Source organism: Phalacrocorax aristotelis, chromosome 1 (genome assembly GCF_949628215.1).
Source record: "Phalacrocorax aristotelis chromosome 1, bGulAri2.1, whole genome shotgun sequence".
NCBI classification, from domain to species: Eukaryota; Metazoa; Chordata; class Aves; order Suliformes; family Phalacrocoracidae; genus Phalacrocorax; species Phalacrocorax aristotelis.
The window spans coordinates 168,891,508-168,908,007 of record NC_134276.1 but is presented as its reverse complement, the minus strand read 5'-3'; the positions used below and the strand labels follow the sequence as shown (position 1 = coordinate 168,908,007).

The 16,500-nt window shown below is 39.7% G+C and overlaps 1 protein-coding gene across 3 annotated transcripts in view; it reads right to left on the bottom strand.

Moving 5' to 3' along the window:
- The window catches only part of EEA1 (early endosome antigen 1), a 70,609-nt gene that overhangs the window by 36,760 nt on the left and 17,349 nt on the right, over nt 1-16,500 (bottom strand). For 2 of the 3 annotated variants that reach the window (XM_075080662.1, XM_075080661.1), the window contains 7 exons: nt 11,117-11,244; nt 7,292-7,346; nt 7,095-7,160; nt 6,226-6,265; nt 5,279-5,386; nt 5,072-5,193; nt 3,263-3,418 (listed from right to left, as the gene is read on the bottom strand). In XM_075080662.1, the coding sequence (XP_074936763.1) occupies nt 3,263-3,418; nt 5,072-5,193; nt 5,279-5,386; nt 6,226-6,265; nt 7,095-7,160; nt 7,292-7,346; nt 11,117-11,244 (675 nt within the window). Of the gene's footprint in view, nt 1-3,262; nt 3,419-5,071; nt 5,194-5,278; nt 5,387-6,225; nt 6,266-7,021; nt 7,161-7,291; nt 7,347-11,116; nt 11,245-16,500 lie in introns of all 3 variants that reach the window. The other variant, XM_075080665.1, reaches the window with a different exon arrangement.

The following is a 16,500-nucleotide window of genomic DNA, read 5'->3' as shown; positions in this document are numbered from 1 at the left end:
GCTGTTTTCATAATGTGTTTACTATGCAGGAGTCACTATAGTGAAAAAACTAAACATGGAAGGAGTAGCTCAGAACAAACATTCAACTGAGAGATCTAGACACCACAGTTTCAGGTGCAACTCTGAAATAAGGCATAACACACAATAAAAAAAGAAAATAATGACTACATTTAGGTGACAACTGTAGAGCTATACAGAACACATTTTCCTTCTCCTGCAGCATTTGAAGATGCTCATTAAGGGTTTAAGATGATCTTTGTTATTCTCTTCACCCAGGCCACAAATCTAACTTATTTTAAAGAAGTCTCACTTTGGAAACCAATATTGATATATGTACCCTCAGTCAGCTCAGCAGAACAGCCAAGGATGGTATAAGAACCACTTTACTCTTTTAGCCCTTTAGGTGGTCTTAAAGAGCAAAGCTGAGATGAAACATTGCCAAACTTTTATGGCCAGAATGAAGGACTTCCAATCAAGGACTTCCATTTCTTTTTCTCTTACGGCAAATACAAAAAAGTTTTCGCTACTATGACTTGGAATAATTATTTTCAAAAAGTCTGTCACTTTACGTCAACAGAAAAGCGTTTATTTTGAACATGTCTTGGGCTATTGTTGCCATATGTTGGAATTAAGCAGAGAAGACAGCAACACTTCTGAGAAGAACCAGACTGCCACTGCTTACCATGTTCTGCCACGCAGCAACTCAGTATTATCTGGTTCCGCCTACACGCTGATGATACTAAACAGACATCTGATATTACTGTAATTGCTGCAACATATTTTATAATCCTTCCATACATCTAAGACTTCTTACATGAACACATAGTAACAGCTAAGGGCATCGTGCAGCCTCCTCCCTCATCTGTTGTTACTTCCAGGAGAACTGAAAAAACCCTCATCTTTTTTCCTGTTGAAGACTGCACTTGAAAGCTATATTTTAAAATGGCTAGTTATGTCACAAATTAAACATACCTAATTTGGGGGAACGGGAGCAATTGATGCTTCTGTGAGAATGTTTTAAGATGAAAGATTTTTATTACGCTCATGTCACTGTGTCATTTTATCTTCACATGAAAACTAAACATCCAAAACCACAAAAGGCTACAGAGACAGTACTTTGAAATGAAATTTAAGTTCTGCAGCACAGTCGTGGGATCTCACAGTTAAAACCAAATTACAATTATGCAGCAACTTACATGGCCACATAACCACATTATATTCATAACTCCAACTGTGATACTCCTTTTCTCACATCTGATGAAGCTCTTGGCATACATAATTTTAACTTGAAAACAATGGTAGATTCATGTTTAGGACAATGCTGTACCCTTGCACAATTCCTGGACCTCAACATATCTGTTGCAGGGGGAGGTGGGAAGGAAAGCCCTAAGGAGTTTAGAATAATGCCAGGCAGCACTTCCTATTTCTTTGCACTGCAGAGCTTTAGAGAAGTTAAAACTGCAGTTCTGAAATCTAGGGCACATGAAACCCCAGAATAACAAGATGTCAGGAATGCTTCACATCCACAAATCTCAACAGGCCAGAGGATACTAGAAGTCCTACAGAAATTCTACGTGTTCCTTCATGTAAGCTGGGGAATTCTGAAAGGACCCTACTTCACTATGGACCATAGCTCTGCATTGACAAGCTTTGCTGGCATTGCTGCATTGGTGGGGGACAACAGAAAAGGAAGAGGGTAAAATTAAAAGGTCTCAAACACAGCTGAGTGTCTTCAGTGAAGATTGTTACACTGTCAAGTCATCCGTTAGTAAAACTATACCAACCAACCCACTAGCGAGATGCAACAACACCCAGCAAGAGAATTCTTCTGCAGGTATGGATTCACCGACTCCTCAGTAGAATAAATTACATGTTAAACAAAAGCCTTCTTGGTGATACTGTATTTTTATTAGGATTTCTTGCCATTATCTCTGTCAGAGATTTCCCTCACTGTCATGGTAAACAGCATCAAACAGGCTTTAGCCAGGAGGTATCTGAGACAGTTTGAGGAGTAAGGTTCCCTCTTAAAGATCTAAATCAGAGACGTTATATCCCTTTTTTTCCATCTTGCACGGAACTGGATGTGCTCACTGGCAGGCAAGCAGAGGAACCAAAACCAAGAAAAATTATTATTTGCTGTGGGAGAGGTAGTTAGTTTTTCTTTCTTAAACACAGGGTTATCATCACTTCTGTATGTTTTCAAATCTCCCATCAGCAATTTAAAGCTGCTTTCACTGACTCAACCAAAGCAGAGGCAAGCTTTCACAAAGTACTTCTGAAGAAACCAGCATATTCTGCAACTCAAGTAGACAGTGAGGTCTCTTAAATAGAATTAATTCAAAAGGTTCAAATCCAGTTAAAAAAAGGAGAAAAATATTTAAAAAAAGCAACCAACATGAGAACAATGGATCTTAGTTTCTACTTCAGACTGCAACAACAAAGAGGAAAACTAAGGTGCTGTTGCCTGGAAACACGTTGCAGGTGACATCCTGACATCTTGCCCTTAAGACGTGGTGAGTCCTGGCAGTCACTCACTTTCTACTCTAGTGGATAACAGGCAACACTTGGAGGCCATTATGCAGTGGACAGGGACGGGGTGGGAGGTACGTGTGCAGAACAGATTTGTACCTTACACATAAAATATTCCTACAACAAATAATAGATGTAAAAAGGCTTCCCATTTGACAGTAAAAACTAGAAGAAACAAAAATGAGAATCTGTTTACTATATCCACTGAGAGTTTTAGATCTTGTGGAAGTTCAAGAATCAAATGTCCAAACGAATATTTGAATTATTCTCTTTTTATTAATAATTTCTTTTTATAGATTTTAATACTCTATCACGCATTTTCAGACACATCAACTCAAGTATTAACCAAAACCATCATTTTCAGCAACAACTGTTTTTATCTGCATGTGGGTCAATAAGGGAAACAAGTCTTTGAATCACACAGATATTGCTCTATTTCTCTCTCCCAACAGAAAGAGCACAGCTCTGCCAGGTGGCTTTTTCCCCTGCTACTGGGCTCTTGTAATAACTTTTTACACCAAGGAAAGCCTCTGCAACAAAAAGCATGGGGGCTTTTGGAGGGTAGATATTGACAGAAGTATGTGATTTACTGTAATGAAGAAACATGTCTACTACATAAGTTAGAAAATTCAGTTAAGAAAGAGGCTTTTTCATTATGATGGATTAATACTGTCCATTTTCATATGAAAATCATGGCAAAGCTAACACACACATCTCTAGGTATGACTATTACCTCCGAGTTAGCCCGCTCTGCCTGCAAGTGCTTGCACTCATCTTTCAGCTTTTCAGATTCTCTCTCTCGTTCCAGTGTCATCCTGTCCATCAGCGTCTGAACTTGGACCAGCTCCTTTTTCAGGACGGCCACATCTTCCACACCAGGCCTTTGCAGCTGAAAATTAGAAGAGTAGCCATGAGCCGCATGCTGTTCGCAGACACGCTCCCAGTGTCAATGTCACCTCTAAAAATCTTTCAAATCATCGATTTATAGACAAAGTGACATATATAGTACTACGGCTGTGAAAAAAGAGAAGTGCAAAAAACAGAAAAGAAAAAAAAAAAACCACAAAAAAGTACATATCATTCCCAAAGGAAACAGGATTTAATGGCTGGTTGTCAGTTCTTGCCTACTAAACTTTGAACCTGTTGAATGATTCCAACCAAATCTGACAAACAGGATAAGGTCTCAAAGATTACATTTCTGTAATTTTCAAGTAGATAGGTGGCTAGGTAGAGGAGGAAGACCTTCCCTGGGAGAAAATGCTGAAATAACAGAGAATACATGCAAGAAATTTATCTGAAGTCACAGTTCCCTGAGAAGTAGGCTGTATTGACTCCAGTACTCTACAGAAGGCATTACTGTATATACTTCACTGCTGCAATACTTACAAGCCCCTCTCAGGACTCAGACACATAACAATCCAGTACTACTCAGACTTTTATAATGATACTGCCTCTGTCTTCAAGAACTATTTCAGAAAACCACAAGAGGTGGCAAAAAAAAGGCAGCTGAAAAACTTCTTGAAGGAACTGTCAGGCATGCCTCATACCAGACCCACAGGTAAAATCTGTTGGTAATTACATCTGAAGTACCATAAAGTCCCTCAACGCAAAAAGCTAGGGAGGGGAAAGGGAGGGGAAAGGCAACACTGGCCACTGAAGAGAGAAAGGAAGAAAAAAGCAAGTGCTGGCATCTAGAAAAGGTGCAGGAAAAGGGTAAGAAGACACAAGGAGAAAGGAAGACAAGAAACAACTAAAAAAATAGAGAGGAATGGATAGGTCCAGTGGCTAGGCAGGGCCAAGAGGGACCCATGAGCCCTTCAGGGCAGCCACCGACAGGGAAGAAGGGGGATAAACAAGTCCTACTTTCCTCCAGAGTCTAAGCAGTGGCTGAGCAGGAGAAACTAAGAAGTCCCTTTCACTACTGCTTTAGAAATGGCACAACCGCTGAGTCACTGGGATTGCTCCCTGGAGCCATGGCTGTATATAAAAGTCACCAGGAGCCAAAATCCTGGAATACATACACATTGGTATTATCAGCCAAGCACTGGAGGGTCAACATTAACATAGGCATGGTGATGACAGCTGCCAGCCTTTCAGCCACCATGTCACAAAACACCTCTCTGAGCACTTCTTATGAATGCAGCTGTCCAGGGACAGTCAGGGCATAACACCGCATGTAAAAAGGGTGACCTAAAGATACTGTGGAAATCAGCAATGGCATGCTCCAAATACAGGCCTGCACAGCACATCTACACATGTAATACCCTGAAAAACTGCTGAGGGGTAGAGCATCAAACAAAGAGACTATAATACAATCTAGGATAAATTTTAATATATGTCAGAAACAACACATATTTCCTCACTGGAAAAACACTGAAAACATAAGTCAGTGAAACAGAAACAATGGTGTTCTGAATTTTTGAATCCCACAAGCAGACATCTCCAAGTTCAACAGAGTTTGACTGCTTTAAAACTGCATTTCCAAGCACTTAAGTATATCCCTCCCTTGAAAATAACAAACACATCAGTGTGATGTGAATACCAGCTCTGTCTTTAAGTCTTCCACTGTACTTCTCTCCTTCTGCAGTTCTCGTGTCAGGTTTGTCACTTTCTGTTCCGCACCTTCCCGGAGGCTGATTTCTTCATCATACTTTGATTTAAGATCTAGTAAGAAGGAAGTTGAATAACTGATCACCGCACAAGTTGCACAAGTAGAGAACAGAATCAGACCTCATGTTAAAATACTTACCCACAATTTCAGTTGCCAGTTGTGCTGCTTTTTGCTCAAATAAGTCTTTCATTTGCTTAATGTTAAAATTTTCTACTTGGACTTCTTCTAGTTGCCGTTCTAATGATTCTATTTCCATAAAAAGAACAGTATTATTTTCTGGAAGAACTCAAACAATATGGTTACTCACACCCACAATGAACCACAGCAGGTAAATAAGCAATCCAAATTCATTTAACTCCAATTAGCTTAGCAAAGTGAAACAGTTTACTGAAGTTAAACATCTACAGGTATAATGCTGGAACCTGCCACTAGTTGAGTAGTCTGCAGGATTAAGTACATATTGGTTTTCACTGGTCACAAATAGCCCTTCAGATCACTGCAACATGCTGCTGAACTGCAATTAAAACCTCTTTACTCATGATCAGTCAGATACTTCATGCACACATAAGGAAAATTTTATTCCATGAGTGCCTCATGGAGAAAAACATAGAACAAAAATTATTGGTCTGCAAAACAAACAAACAAACAAACTTCCTTCTTTTCTTTGCTAGCAATGAGTACAGAACAGCACTAAATAAAACCAGTATTGGCAGATGCAATAGTTTAAATATCAACAATCACTGTCTTTCTCAGCAAAAGACTGGTATTGAATGCTTGAATACATGAAATGATTAAAAACATGTTCAAAACTACTCACGAGAAGTCCTTTCAGAGTCAGGAGAACTGTCTCACTTCTAGAATTTACAAACCTCAAGCTTCTGAAACTTTTCCCCAGACTATAGCTATCAAGAGCTATCTATCTAAAGCACTTAAAATGAACTTTTTTTTCCAGTAATGGTACCATTCCAGCTTTCTAGTTCTTTAATTTACCAAAAGTACCTCTTTATAAGCATAAAAACTACACTGAAAAAGAATTCAGAAATTCCAGAACGGTGCAGAAATTAATATAATAAAATGTTAGCCACCTGTAGATGTAGCCGTTGTCAATCCATCAGACTTAGAATCCTTAAGAAAACAGAATAAATGCATCATTAGACAGTAGGAATAAAAAATACTACTTCCAAAGTTCATGCCATTTTTGGAAAAGACAGGGAAATACAGACTTCTGTGCTCAAATACTGCACAGCAGTATAAAAATATCTGATTTCAAACAGTTTTATCTGGAAGACTGGAAAAGGCCAAGATGATTTTCCATTTCATGTATCACCACGTTATCAGGCTTCCAGACTTCCAAGACTCCAGTAACAATCCCCTCCCCCTCCCTTTCCTCACTATTGAAATCTGCCCTAAAAACAGAGGTTACAGACATCAATAAATACATTCTGAAAGCCATTCTGTCAGAAAGCCATTTCTGAGGTTTCTAACAATCCGGTATCTAAGTAGCTCATAGCAGTAAAAGAAGTGAGAGCTTCCTTAGGGCACAACACACCAAGTTTTGCCTTGCCTTCCCTGCTCATCTGGACAACTGTGAAATCACACTGCTGTTCTCCAAAGGTTCTTACAGGAAAGACCCCATTGCCCTCTCTCGTAACAGATGAAACACCACATTCGATTTATTTCCTTTAATAAGCTGAGTTTTGAATAAGCCCAACAGAAGGAAAAGTCTGAACTGAACTTGTAGCAAGTAGTATAGAAGAATCGTTATCTACTCTCTGTTCTTCAGACTTAAATACACAGTTACATTGTGGAGAGATAACTAGCTTTGTTTTCAAGAACACGTCAACATTCAAATTATGGAACTAACTAAATCAGGCCACGTGCCTTACAAAAAAGGTATTAATCTTCAATGTCAATGCTGATGATAAACCTGCTTCAAGTATTTTAAAGCAATTACTTGCTGCCGCTGCCCCTGCAATTTCTCTAGTTCCTTCTTCAGCTCTTCTGAATACCACCTCTCCTCCTAGGGGGCAAAAACACACAAAACAAAAAAGGAGATGGGGGAGAGAGAACTGTAAGTTTGGTTGCTTAAGACAGTGGAACACTTTGCAATTTGAAACAAAGAACCAAGTGCAAGTAAAATACATTTCCAACCTTCAGCGAAGCTTGCAAGTCTTGGACTTCTTGTCGGAGCAGTGATACTTCATCTCTGAATAAATATATCCACAGAGTGGAGAAAATGAATATGCAGTGGTTATATTATGTCAATTACATACAGGTTATAATGTGTATTAAATAACTGGAGTGATAGCCATGTACTACATACATATAATTTACGTAATTACGAATAGTTATTTTTAGATTTTTTGAAACTTGGAACAAACCCGATTAATAGATACTTATTAGTTCACTTTACACATCACTTGAAAAATTATAAACATATTAACTGGATAAGCAAAGAATCAGATATGCAAAAAGTCTCATGAAAACAGAATGTAAATCTAAATCAGCTTAACCACATGAGTTTAAAATGGCAAAGTTGTGCACTGGGGCATTTAACTGTTTTGCATGCCTTTTTATGAAAAGGATAGGTCTATTCTCCTTCCCCTTCTGTATCATGTAAAGGAACACTGCTAAGAGACAGCACACTGTCTTAACTCCTTTTGAAATATGAAGTTACATAATTTTTCATCTACGCAGCAATTCAGTATGCCCCACAGATACACTCGCTTAATGGTCTGAATGTTTAAAGCCTTGGTACTTTAAATTCTCAGATTTTGTGCTCAGGCCTCCAGCCATGGAAGAACACAAGACCCAAGCCTAAAACTGTCACTAATTGATTTAGACAGCACCCTTTTAAATGGCAGGTCTCCTTACAGAATTGCACAACTATATATACAAGAATAATGTTGCATTACTGAGATACAGACACTTCAAATGTAGAATGCACAGGTCATTAAAATGATGCAAACATACCCTTTCTTACTGTTTGTACAGTGGCAACAGTGAGGAGTACACAGAATATATGTGTGGGTGCCAATGCCAACAAATCCTCTCAGTTTTATACCACACAATTTTATTGCTGCTGTGCTGCATTATCCCCTCCTCCACAGATGTTCTTTTAAATTATCTCAGAAGAAAATAAAAACAAACAAAATACCAAAGCAAGCTATTCTCTAGCTAAACTGGAAGGAATAGATTCAACCTACATTAGCGTATTAACATCAGGTCAGGGTCATCAAGAAGCAAGCGAAACACTCGCACTTGAACCAGTGAAGGAAGAACTCCAAGGCAGACCAATTTTAATGGCAAAACAAACATGGGATACTGGGAGGCTAATTTTTTTCAGAGGAAGATTTTCTGGTATTTACACGTTATTCTGCCTGTGTGAGACATTCACTGGAGGTTTGTAAATACAACTTTACTGAGACAGGTGCAGCTGTAATTCAAAACCCATACATTCGTTGTGGGTGGAGAGGAGGGAGCAGCTTTTCCACCAGTATGAGTAAGTAAATGAGCTAATATTCACACCTAAGATTATAAATTAAATCTCAGGCAAGTCAAACAGTTAACTCTATTGAAGTTGGGCCTGAATGTATACCAGATCTGCAACACTAAAGCATTTCAGATATTCTGGTCTCTGTAGCAGACAAAAGGTTTTGAGCTGTATAAAAATAGTTTGTAGCAGAGGGGAAGGAGGAAGGGAGGAGAAGGGGCAGAGAGTTCATAACGTAAGGACCCTTCTACAGTAGTGGACTCAATATCCCCAGCACAGTTTTGCTTGGTAGTTTTAAGGTGAAACCTAAATTCAGTTTAACTGATCAGTGGAAAATGAGGGGTGGGGGGAGGTATAAGGTATCACTCTAGACACTCTTGTTTTTCTTACAATTTGGATTTGCAATCCAAATCCTCACGAAATCATCCTTTCTGCTAGGGCTGTTAAAATCCCTTCCTTCTCTCAGCACATCTCCTCAGCCTCACCATCTGGAAAATCCTTACCACCTTTTCCTTACAGTCTGCTCCATTCCCCACCTGTAATGCCAGTGCCTCCATCCTAGCACTGAGGACCAATGGCCTTGATAAATTGCGCTGGGGAGAGTTACACTATTTACTCTTGGCACTTAATTGTGGTAGTTTATTGGGAGGGTGGGGGGAAGAGGACACAATGTAATCCGTAGTACCTGGATTTCTCTATTGACTAAATAAGGAACTTCACCTCCCAATCTTGGTCCTATGGCTCACACACGAGCTTCACTCCTCGACCGCTAACAGAGTGGCTCCCTGCTGCAGGATGCAATGTTTCTTTAATGCAGTATTCCAAGTCTTAGAAAAGCATGTTTATGTTGAATGAGAGTCTTCTCAAGCAAGGATGCAACTGAGAAACATTAAATAATGCCACACCAATAGGAAGATATAGTTCATGTGTTACACAACAGCTCTCACCAGACTCCCTCCACTCTATCCAAACTCCCTGACCTTGTCCACTTTTTTAATTATATGAGAGAAAACAAAACCACTTGTCCTTAAACTGTCAAGAGCAGGAAAAAAAAAAAATAAATTTCACCAGCCAACATCTGGTTGACATTGGAAACTTGCAGGCAAAAAATAAATCTTTCACAAACTATATAAACAATACAGTTATGACCAATATTCCCCCATGTGAATGCTATTATTCTACTAAGACTATCATTTCAGGTCTAAGTTCTATCACCCCAAAAAGGCTTACAGCAGACAGAGGAGAAATACTTATTCTTGAATAAATGTGCACATAGGAAACCCAATATAACTCCACTAGTATCCTACCACTTTCTCCTATATAAAGCCCTAATTTTGACTTCTTTTGTTGCAACAGCTGGGAGAGAAGGCAGCTATCCACAAGGAAGGGCCCGTCCATGCATGAAGACATGACCTCTGCTAATGTTGGCTCTTACTGGCCTGCCAGCCTCCACAATACTGGGGAGATACAGGTCTTCGTTCTGATAACAACTGAAATACATTACCTTCCACTTCTCTCACCAAAGAACCACCCTCTCTTGAGCTAGTAACATAAATGCCCGTATTTCTTTCAATGTAATCATTTTGGGTCACAGTTCTACTAGTGACAAAACATTTGAACCATTTACTTCCCAGCATCAGCAGAAGCCAGCTCCATTCGCAGGTGACCACCTGCGGGGCTGTGCAGTGTGTACCTCTGTTTGCTGAACGAGGCCACAGGCAGCTGCTCACCCTGACAGTGCTGTGTACAAATCAAGAGAGTTTGGGGGAGTGTGACAAAACAGTAGCATAGACTATCATTTGTAACAGTACAAAATAAATACTGGACAGAAAAAGACAAGCAGGAAGCAAAAGGAAACCTACATAAATTTTACCCCTAAGAAAAAGCTCCCCAAACCAACAAGAAGGATTACTCCAACACAGGCAGACTACGCAGTTAAACTTTTCTAGAGAAAGTTTCACATTATCAGTTCCCGCTACATACTGCTGCTCTCAAAAATAAAACAACCTGATATGTTTCCTAGGAATATATTTAACAATACAGTTTTGACCGAACAGCTAAATAAAATAAATTAGAGAAGATTTCTGAAGATCAGCATGGATTTTCTTCTCTACCTCCAGGGTTATCCTCCCCCACCCACAAAAGATGAAATTTCAGCTCTATGCTGGAAATTACGAGGAACCTGTATTTTCTCTGCCACACTCCTAAAATCATTCCAGTATGTAATATTTCATTGTCAGCTACATGAGAAACAGGTGATTTAATTAAAAATATAAACATGTGTATGTGATTTTCATTTATTGTCAGATCAAAATCAGCCAGTGTAAGTTTCAAGCTGCTTTTTAAGTGTAGTTGGAAATGGGACATGATCATTTAAATACTTGGCTACATAATTAAGTGTTCAAATTAATACAGCCCTCAGTGTAATTAGAAGCAGCTCAACACTGACACAAAAGCACATGCACAAATGAGTACTGCTGCACCTTTCCGGTGACAGATGACCTTCCCCTCCATGAGTTGAATCAATGCCAGAATTATGAACCGCTTCATAGTGCTTGAACAGCTCCTCAGCTGATCCATGAGACTTCATACAGAGAGGACAAATAAAGCCCTATTATAAAAAGGAAAAGAAAATTAAAAATGTGAGAAGTAAAACTTCACTTTTTTTTTTCCATCTTATTTTACACAGAATTCTAAGTTTTGTTTGCCCATATAAAAGATAGCAAATACAATTGTTAAGATTCATGCTAATTATTTCGCTCTCTGACAACAGTTTTGGCAATTAAGAAGTTAGAAAATGCCTACAAAAGTAATATTCCATTATTCAGTGGGTTTTTTCCCAACAGCGTTACATACTAGCAACAAAATCTTTCTTTAGAAAAATAAGTAGTAATTCAGGACTACTCTGCAACTTCTTCTACCACCACCACCCCACCACCACCCCCCAAAAAAAAAAAAAAAAAAAAAAAAAAAGAATTTTCCCTACAACTTTTCCCTACAGCTTTTTATAAAATCAGATTCTTCTTCCAAAGAGGAGATAGGGTGTGGAGTTTGGTCTTAAAAAAAGGAGATACAAAAAACCCACTCTAAAGCACAGCTATTCATACACTTATTATCACCATATTTAGGCTACTGATTTTAATAAGGGCCAGAAGATTAAGAATCGCCTTTTCCCTTGCATATAATTAATTCTTAAATGCAATTCAGAGAAATACTCCCTCAAGAAGTCAGATCTCTACAGCCTAAAGAATCAGAAATCATCCATTTTCATTCCAGCATATTTACTGCAAGCTTACCAGAGCAAAAATTTAGCAGAGCAATGTCCTCATTCTACCCATTAGCCCACAGACAAATGAAAACAGTAAATATTATGTAGCTCTAAACATTTGTGGAGTGTCCAAACTGCCACTTATCATAAGTACCATTCATCAAGCATCCTATTACACCTGCTTTTAAGCGGCAGACTTTATATTGGTTCTTCATTCATTCCGTTATCATGCCAACTCTGAGCCCAATTCCCATTTACACTACAGCCCATACACACCACAATGGCAAAATAGAGATATTTCAGAGTGAGAAGGAACTATTTAGTCTATCAAAGGTTCCCTGTAATTCCAAGGTGTGCAGACAGAACCTCGTGTAAATAGAGATTAAGGCCCCCCATTCCTTAAATTCATTCCAAATACGCTTTTGCATATTTGTATATCACCCTGAAGTCCCTTATGCTAGTACAAATTGTTGCAAACTCCAACGCTAAACCAAGGCTCTCCAGTATCCAAGATGAGAGTACTCCTGTGGGATTATCGCACTTCACGTAATGTATGCTCCCGTACGATTTCTTAAGGACATATGAACAGTTTTGACACTCCTTTTCTTAACTTTGCATTTGGATGTTACGAGACAATCCACAAAACTTTCAATATTAGCACAAAATGAACATACTGGATGTGTGTGTTGATAACCGCAATAAGCACTCATTTTCTAACTTGACATTCATAGTGTTTTGTTTCATTAGCCACTAAGAATTCAGCAACCAAACACTTACATGGATTTAACCCAGGAGAACCATCACGCTCAGCTACCCAAACACAGCTGGAGCTCCAGAGCACTGAACAGGGACTTTGTAACTGCTACTCCTTGTTTAGTGTTTCAGGAATAAATAACGAAATACAGTTGCTGGTCAAAACCACCATATATCATATATAAGACTCATTTCGACACAACTAGATCAAACAAAACAGTATACTCCTTACTAAGCAGACAATGGGCATTTACCCTTAACCATTTATTTATTTCCAGAACTGAGCAGCATAGCTTCACTCCAGATTAAACCAAGTTAACTGGTATGTATATATACATGCCAAAATAGGTACAGAAAATTGGTTAAACTACTAAGTTCATAGTAATGTTTACCTGATACAGTTAGCATATAATTATATGATGGGAGCAACAGTCACTCTGAGCAAAAGAGCCAGAAGGAGACTCCTGGCAAATAGCAATGGCAATGAACTATAGGAGGGGTCAAAAAGCAAGAGATTTATTTTTCCTAGTAGGTGAAAGCAGTCAATCTCATACAGTAATGCTGCAACAGCATCCTTTTGGGATGAAATGCTGCCAAGCAGTTCTCCATATTTAGTTTAGTTTCCCAGTGATGGGAAAGTCTGCTGTTCACAGAAGAAAGCAAATGTTCCTCATAGCACCAGTAAGTGCATCTGGAAAGAACGAGTGTAGAAAATTACTCTGGCCTCTCCTCCTTTTTGCCCTTTATTTCTTCCCATTTAAACAGCAAAGTCTGTTTCTTTGGTTGGATTTTTGCCTTTTTTTTTTTTTTGTGGTTGGGTTTTATGCTGTGGGAAGAGGAGCCCTGGAAAAGAGGAAAGAATAGATTATATGTGCAATTAGCCCGTAGGGACAGCAATCAATCATTTGTCTCAATTATTAGGCAAAGCCAGCCCCAGATTTCCCAGACGGGCTGATCTGAAGGCAGTGGCTGCAAGGGCGAGGGGCCAGAGGCAGAGGAGAGCTGCTGAGCCAACGGAACGTGCTGCAGCTGGGAGCCCACGGGGTGGACGGGAGCTCCGGGGAGGCAAGCGTGCTGTCATTGGCAGAGGGGGGAAGCATTGTCAAAAACTCCTCTTCATGGCAGAAGCCATGTTCTTCTCACATAGGCGGGGTAAAAAATGCACCTCCCAGCAGCCCCAGCCTCTCTACCCGCACTGCCTTGACCATGCCTGGCCTTGCTTTTGAAGGACCTGGCATTGCTGGAGTCACCACTGGGTTACCGCCTTCACACGCACCCTTACTCTAATGCAACATTTCCTAAATGTACGATGCGTAAGCTTTTAACAGAGTAAGATGTCACCCTTCTGCAACAGGGCATCCTCGCCAGGGAAAACGTCATCCTTCCTCTGCAGAGCTGGGGTGGGCAGGAACGCTGGCTCCGGCAGCGGCAGGCACCACCGGCCGCGCATCAGAGCCATAAACTGCGCAAACCCAGGACCCAGCTGCATCTCACAGCCTTATAATATCAGAGTCAACATCTGAATATCAGCAACATTAGTTCAGTTCTCTTTAGAGTAAGAAAATCAGAATCATCAGGATCTTCCTGGGCACCAGACAGTAACAGACAGAACTGCAAGGGTTTCCTGGGCCTGCAACGATTAGCCCCAGGTGACAATCTTGTTCAGGGACTTGGGTTGGTGGGCCTCTCACTTTACCTCTTAAAAAAAAATAAAAATCCGTATCTCAGCATTATCTTCAAATAAATTTTGAAAATATATGCAGAAGTGTATTTTAATAACCTAAAGACAAATGTGTAAGAAGAAGGAATAGGGCAAGAAACCTGATGGTCTGAGATGCTTAAGTCTTGTAAGCATTTTTGTTAGTTTGCAGGAATTTATATCAAGTGCAAGATATTCCTGTACCAGGACCATGGCTACCCTGGATAAAGAGGAGGTTCCACAGTTACAACCATGAGATGTTGGGGGAGCTGAGATGTCCTTTCCAGTAAGTCTGCACTTGGCTCCCTTAACAGTAACAGACTTCTTTACAGAAGCAGCAAGTATTAGAGCAATGGTCTTGTATTTGCAGAAGGAAGCTACAACATAAAACATGTACGCCTATACTTTTCAAAAGGCTGTATGTGCCAAGAGACCCTTGGTACGTTTCATTTTAAAATGCATTTACAAGTTACTCTGAATAAAGCACAACCACAGAGAAGTGAAAGGCAATTAATATTCTTCATTTAATAAAAGCAAAGACATCACTTACAGCTTTTGCAGCACTGCACCGTAAGTCATAACTCCCTAATTGATGTTTCCAGTTGGGCTTTATCTTTTACTTTACACAGGGAGAAAAGAGCCCAAAAGAAGTTAAAGGGTAATTAGTTGGGTTTTGTTTTTATAAACACAGAATGTTTCTACCAAGAAATGAAAATTTATTGAATCCAAGCCTTTTGCAGATGCTTGCCAGTTAACGGAAAATAAAAATAAAACCACAGCCGCCACATGCACAAGTTTTTATCAAGAAAGAGTTCTTAAGATCACCACAGAATTGCTGAAGCAAGACAGAGCAAGAACAGTAAAAAAGAAAGGGAGTCCAGATCAAAACCCTATACACATGCACAAACAAGCCACTAGGAGTCAGCACACAATTTACAGCTCAAAAGAGCCCCTGGCCCAGCGTTCAAGGCATTCCAATGAAAACGAGAGGTGCTAATCTTCAAATCCCAATTTTCTGACCCCAAGGGAAATGTTTCTCTTTCAGGTGGACGCCTGTGAGCCATGCCTAGCACCCAGCAGCTCCACAGCACCACACTGTTCGTGGTGGGACAGGCCTTTCTCAGTGCAAAGACTCCAAACCATACAGGTTTCACTCGGAGCAGAACAGAAATTGCTACACAGAAGTTTTGTAGGAAAGTGTCGTGCCTCAGCTTGAGTTATAATGCCAAATTTCACCAAAGATCACGGACTTCACGGAAGCACCAGAGGCTTCTTTACTTGCCTGTCTCAAGACAAACTTATGAATAATCCTGTAGAAGAACACTTGCAGCTATTTTTCTCCCCTAATAGTTAAGATTTACTTTTCGGCCTGATAAAGTTAAGCTTCTCAGTGCTCTCCATCCTAAAAGGCATATCAGGTAAATGATTCCTTTCAGGTAACTTTAATATCCATATGAATCATTAATACAGTAATCCTTGGGAAGTACGCCAGGATACTAAAAGCAACACTGGAAGGAAACTCTCGCCACAAAAACTACCGTATTTATTTTTACTGTAACAGTATAATTTACAGGGCTATTAACTGTTGGAAGAACTTTGGCCTCCCACATCAAAACACACTGCCCAGCGAGAGCAGGGGCACGGACCTGCAGGCAGATGGCACACAACTGGGCTGACTGCAGGCTACCATAGAGTCCTCCTAATCCTCAGACTATTTTAAAAACTGATTCAGAAACACTTTACATAACAGAAAAATTAACATATAGGACTGAATGGATTCCATTTCTCTGGCTTCTCCTTGTATTACCCTGTAGGACTGGGGGGGAGTAGAGTACTGGTATAAAAATATTTTCTGAAAATTTCAGCCTTCTCAGAATATTGTCTTATTTGTAATGTTTTTTTTCCTCGCTATTCTACACAAACCTGACGTAACGAAGGTGTATAGTGTGACAAGACATTTTGAAAAGCAGTATTTTCCTTACTCCTTAGCAAAGAAAATCGAAGATTTTCAAAGATATTCCCTCAAGAGGCCAAAGGCCCCCGCTTGAGGTTTAAAACAATAACCAAACATTTACATGTAAGTGTGTACTCCCCAATCACTAAGAATGGAGAGCTATTCAACACAGTTAACAGAGGAAGAAATTAGA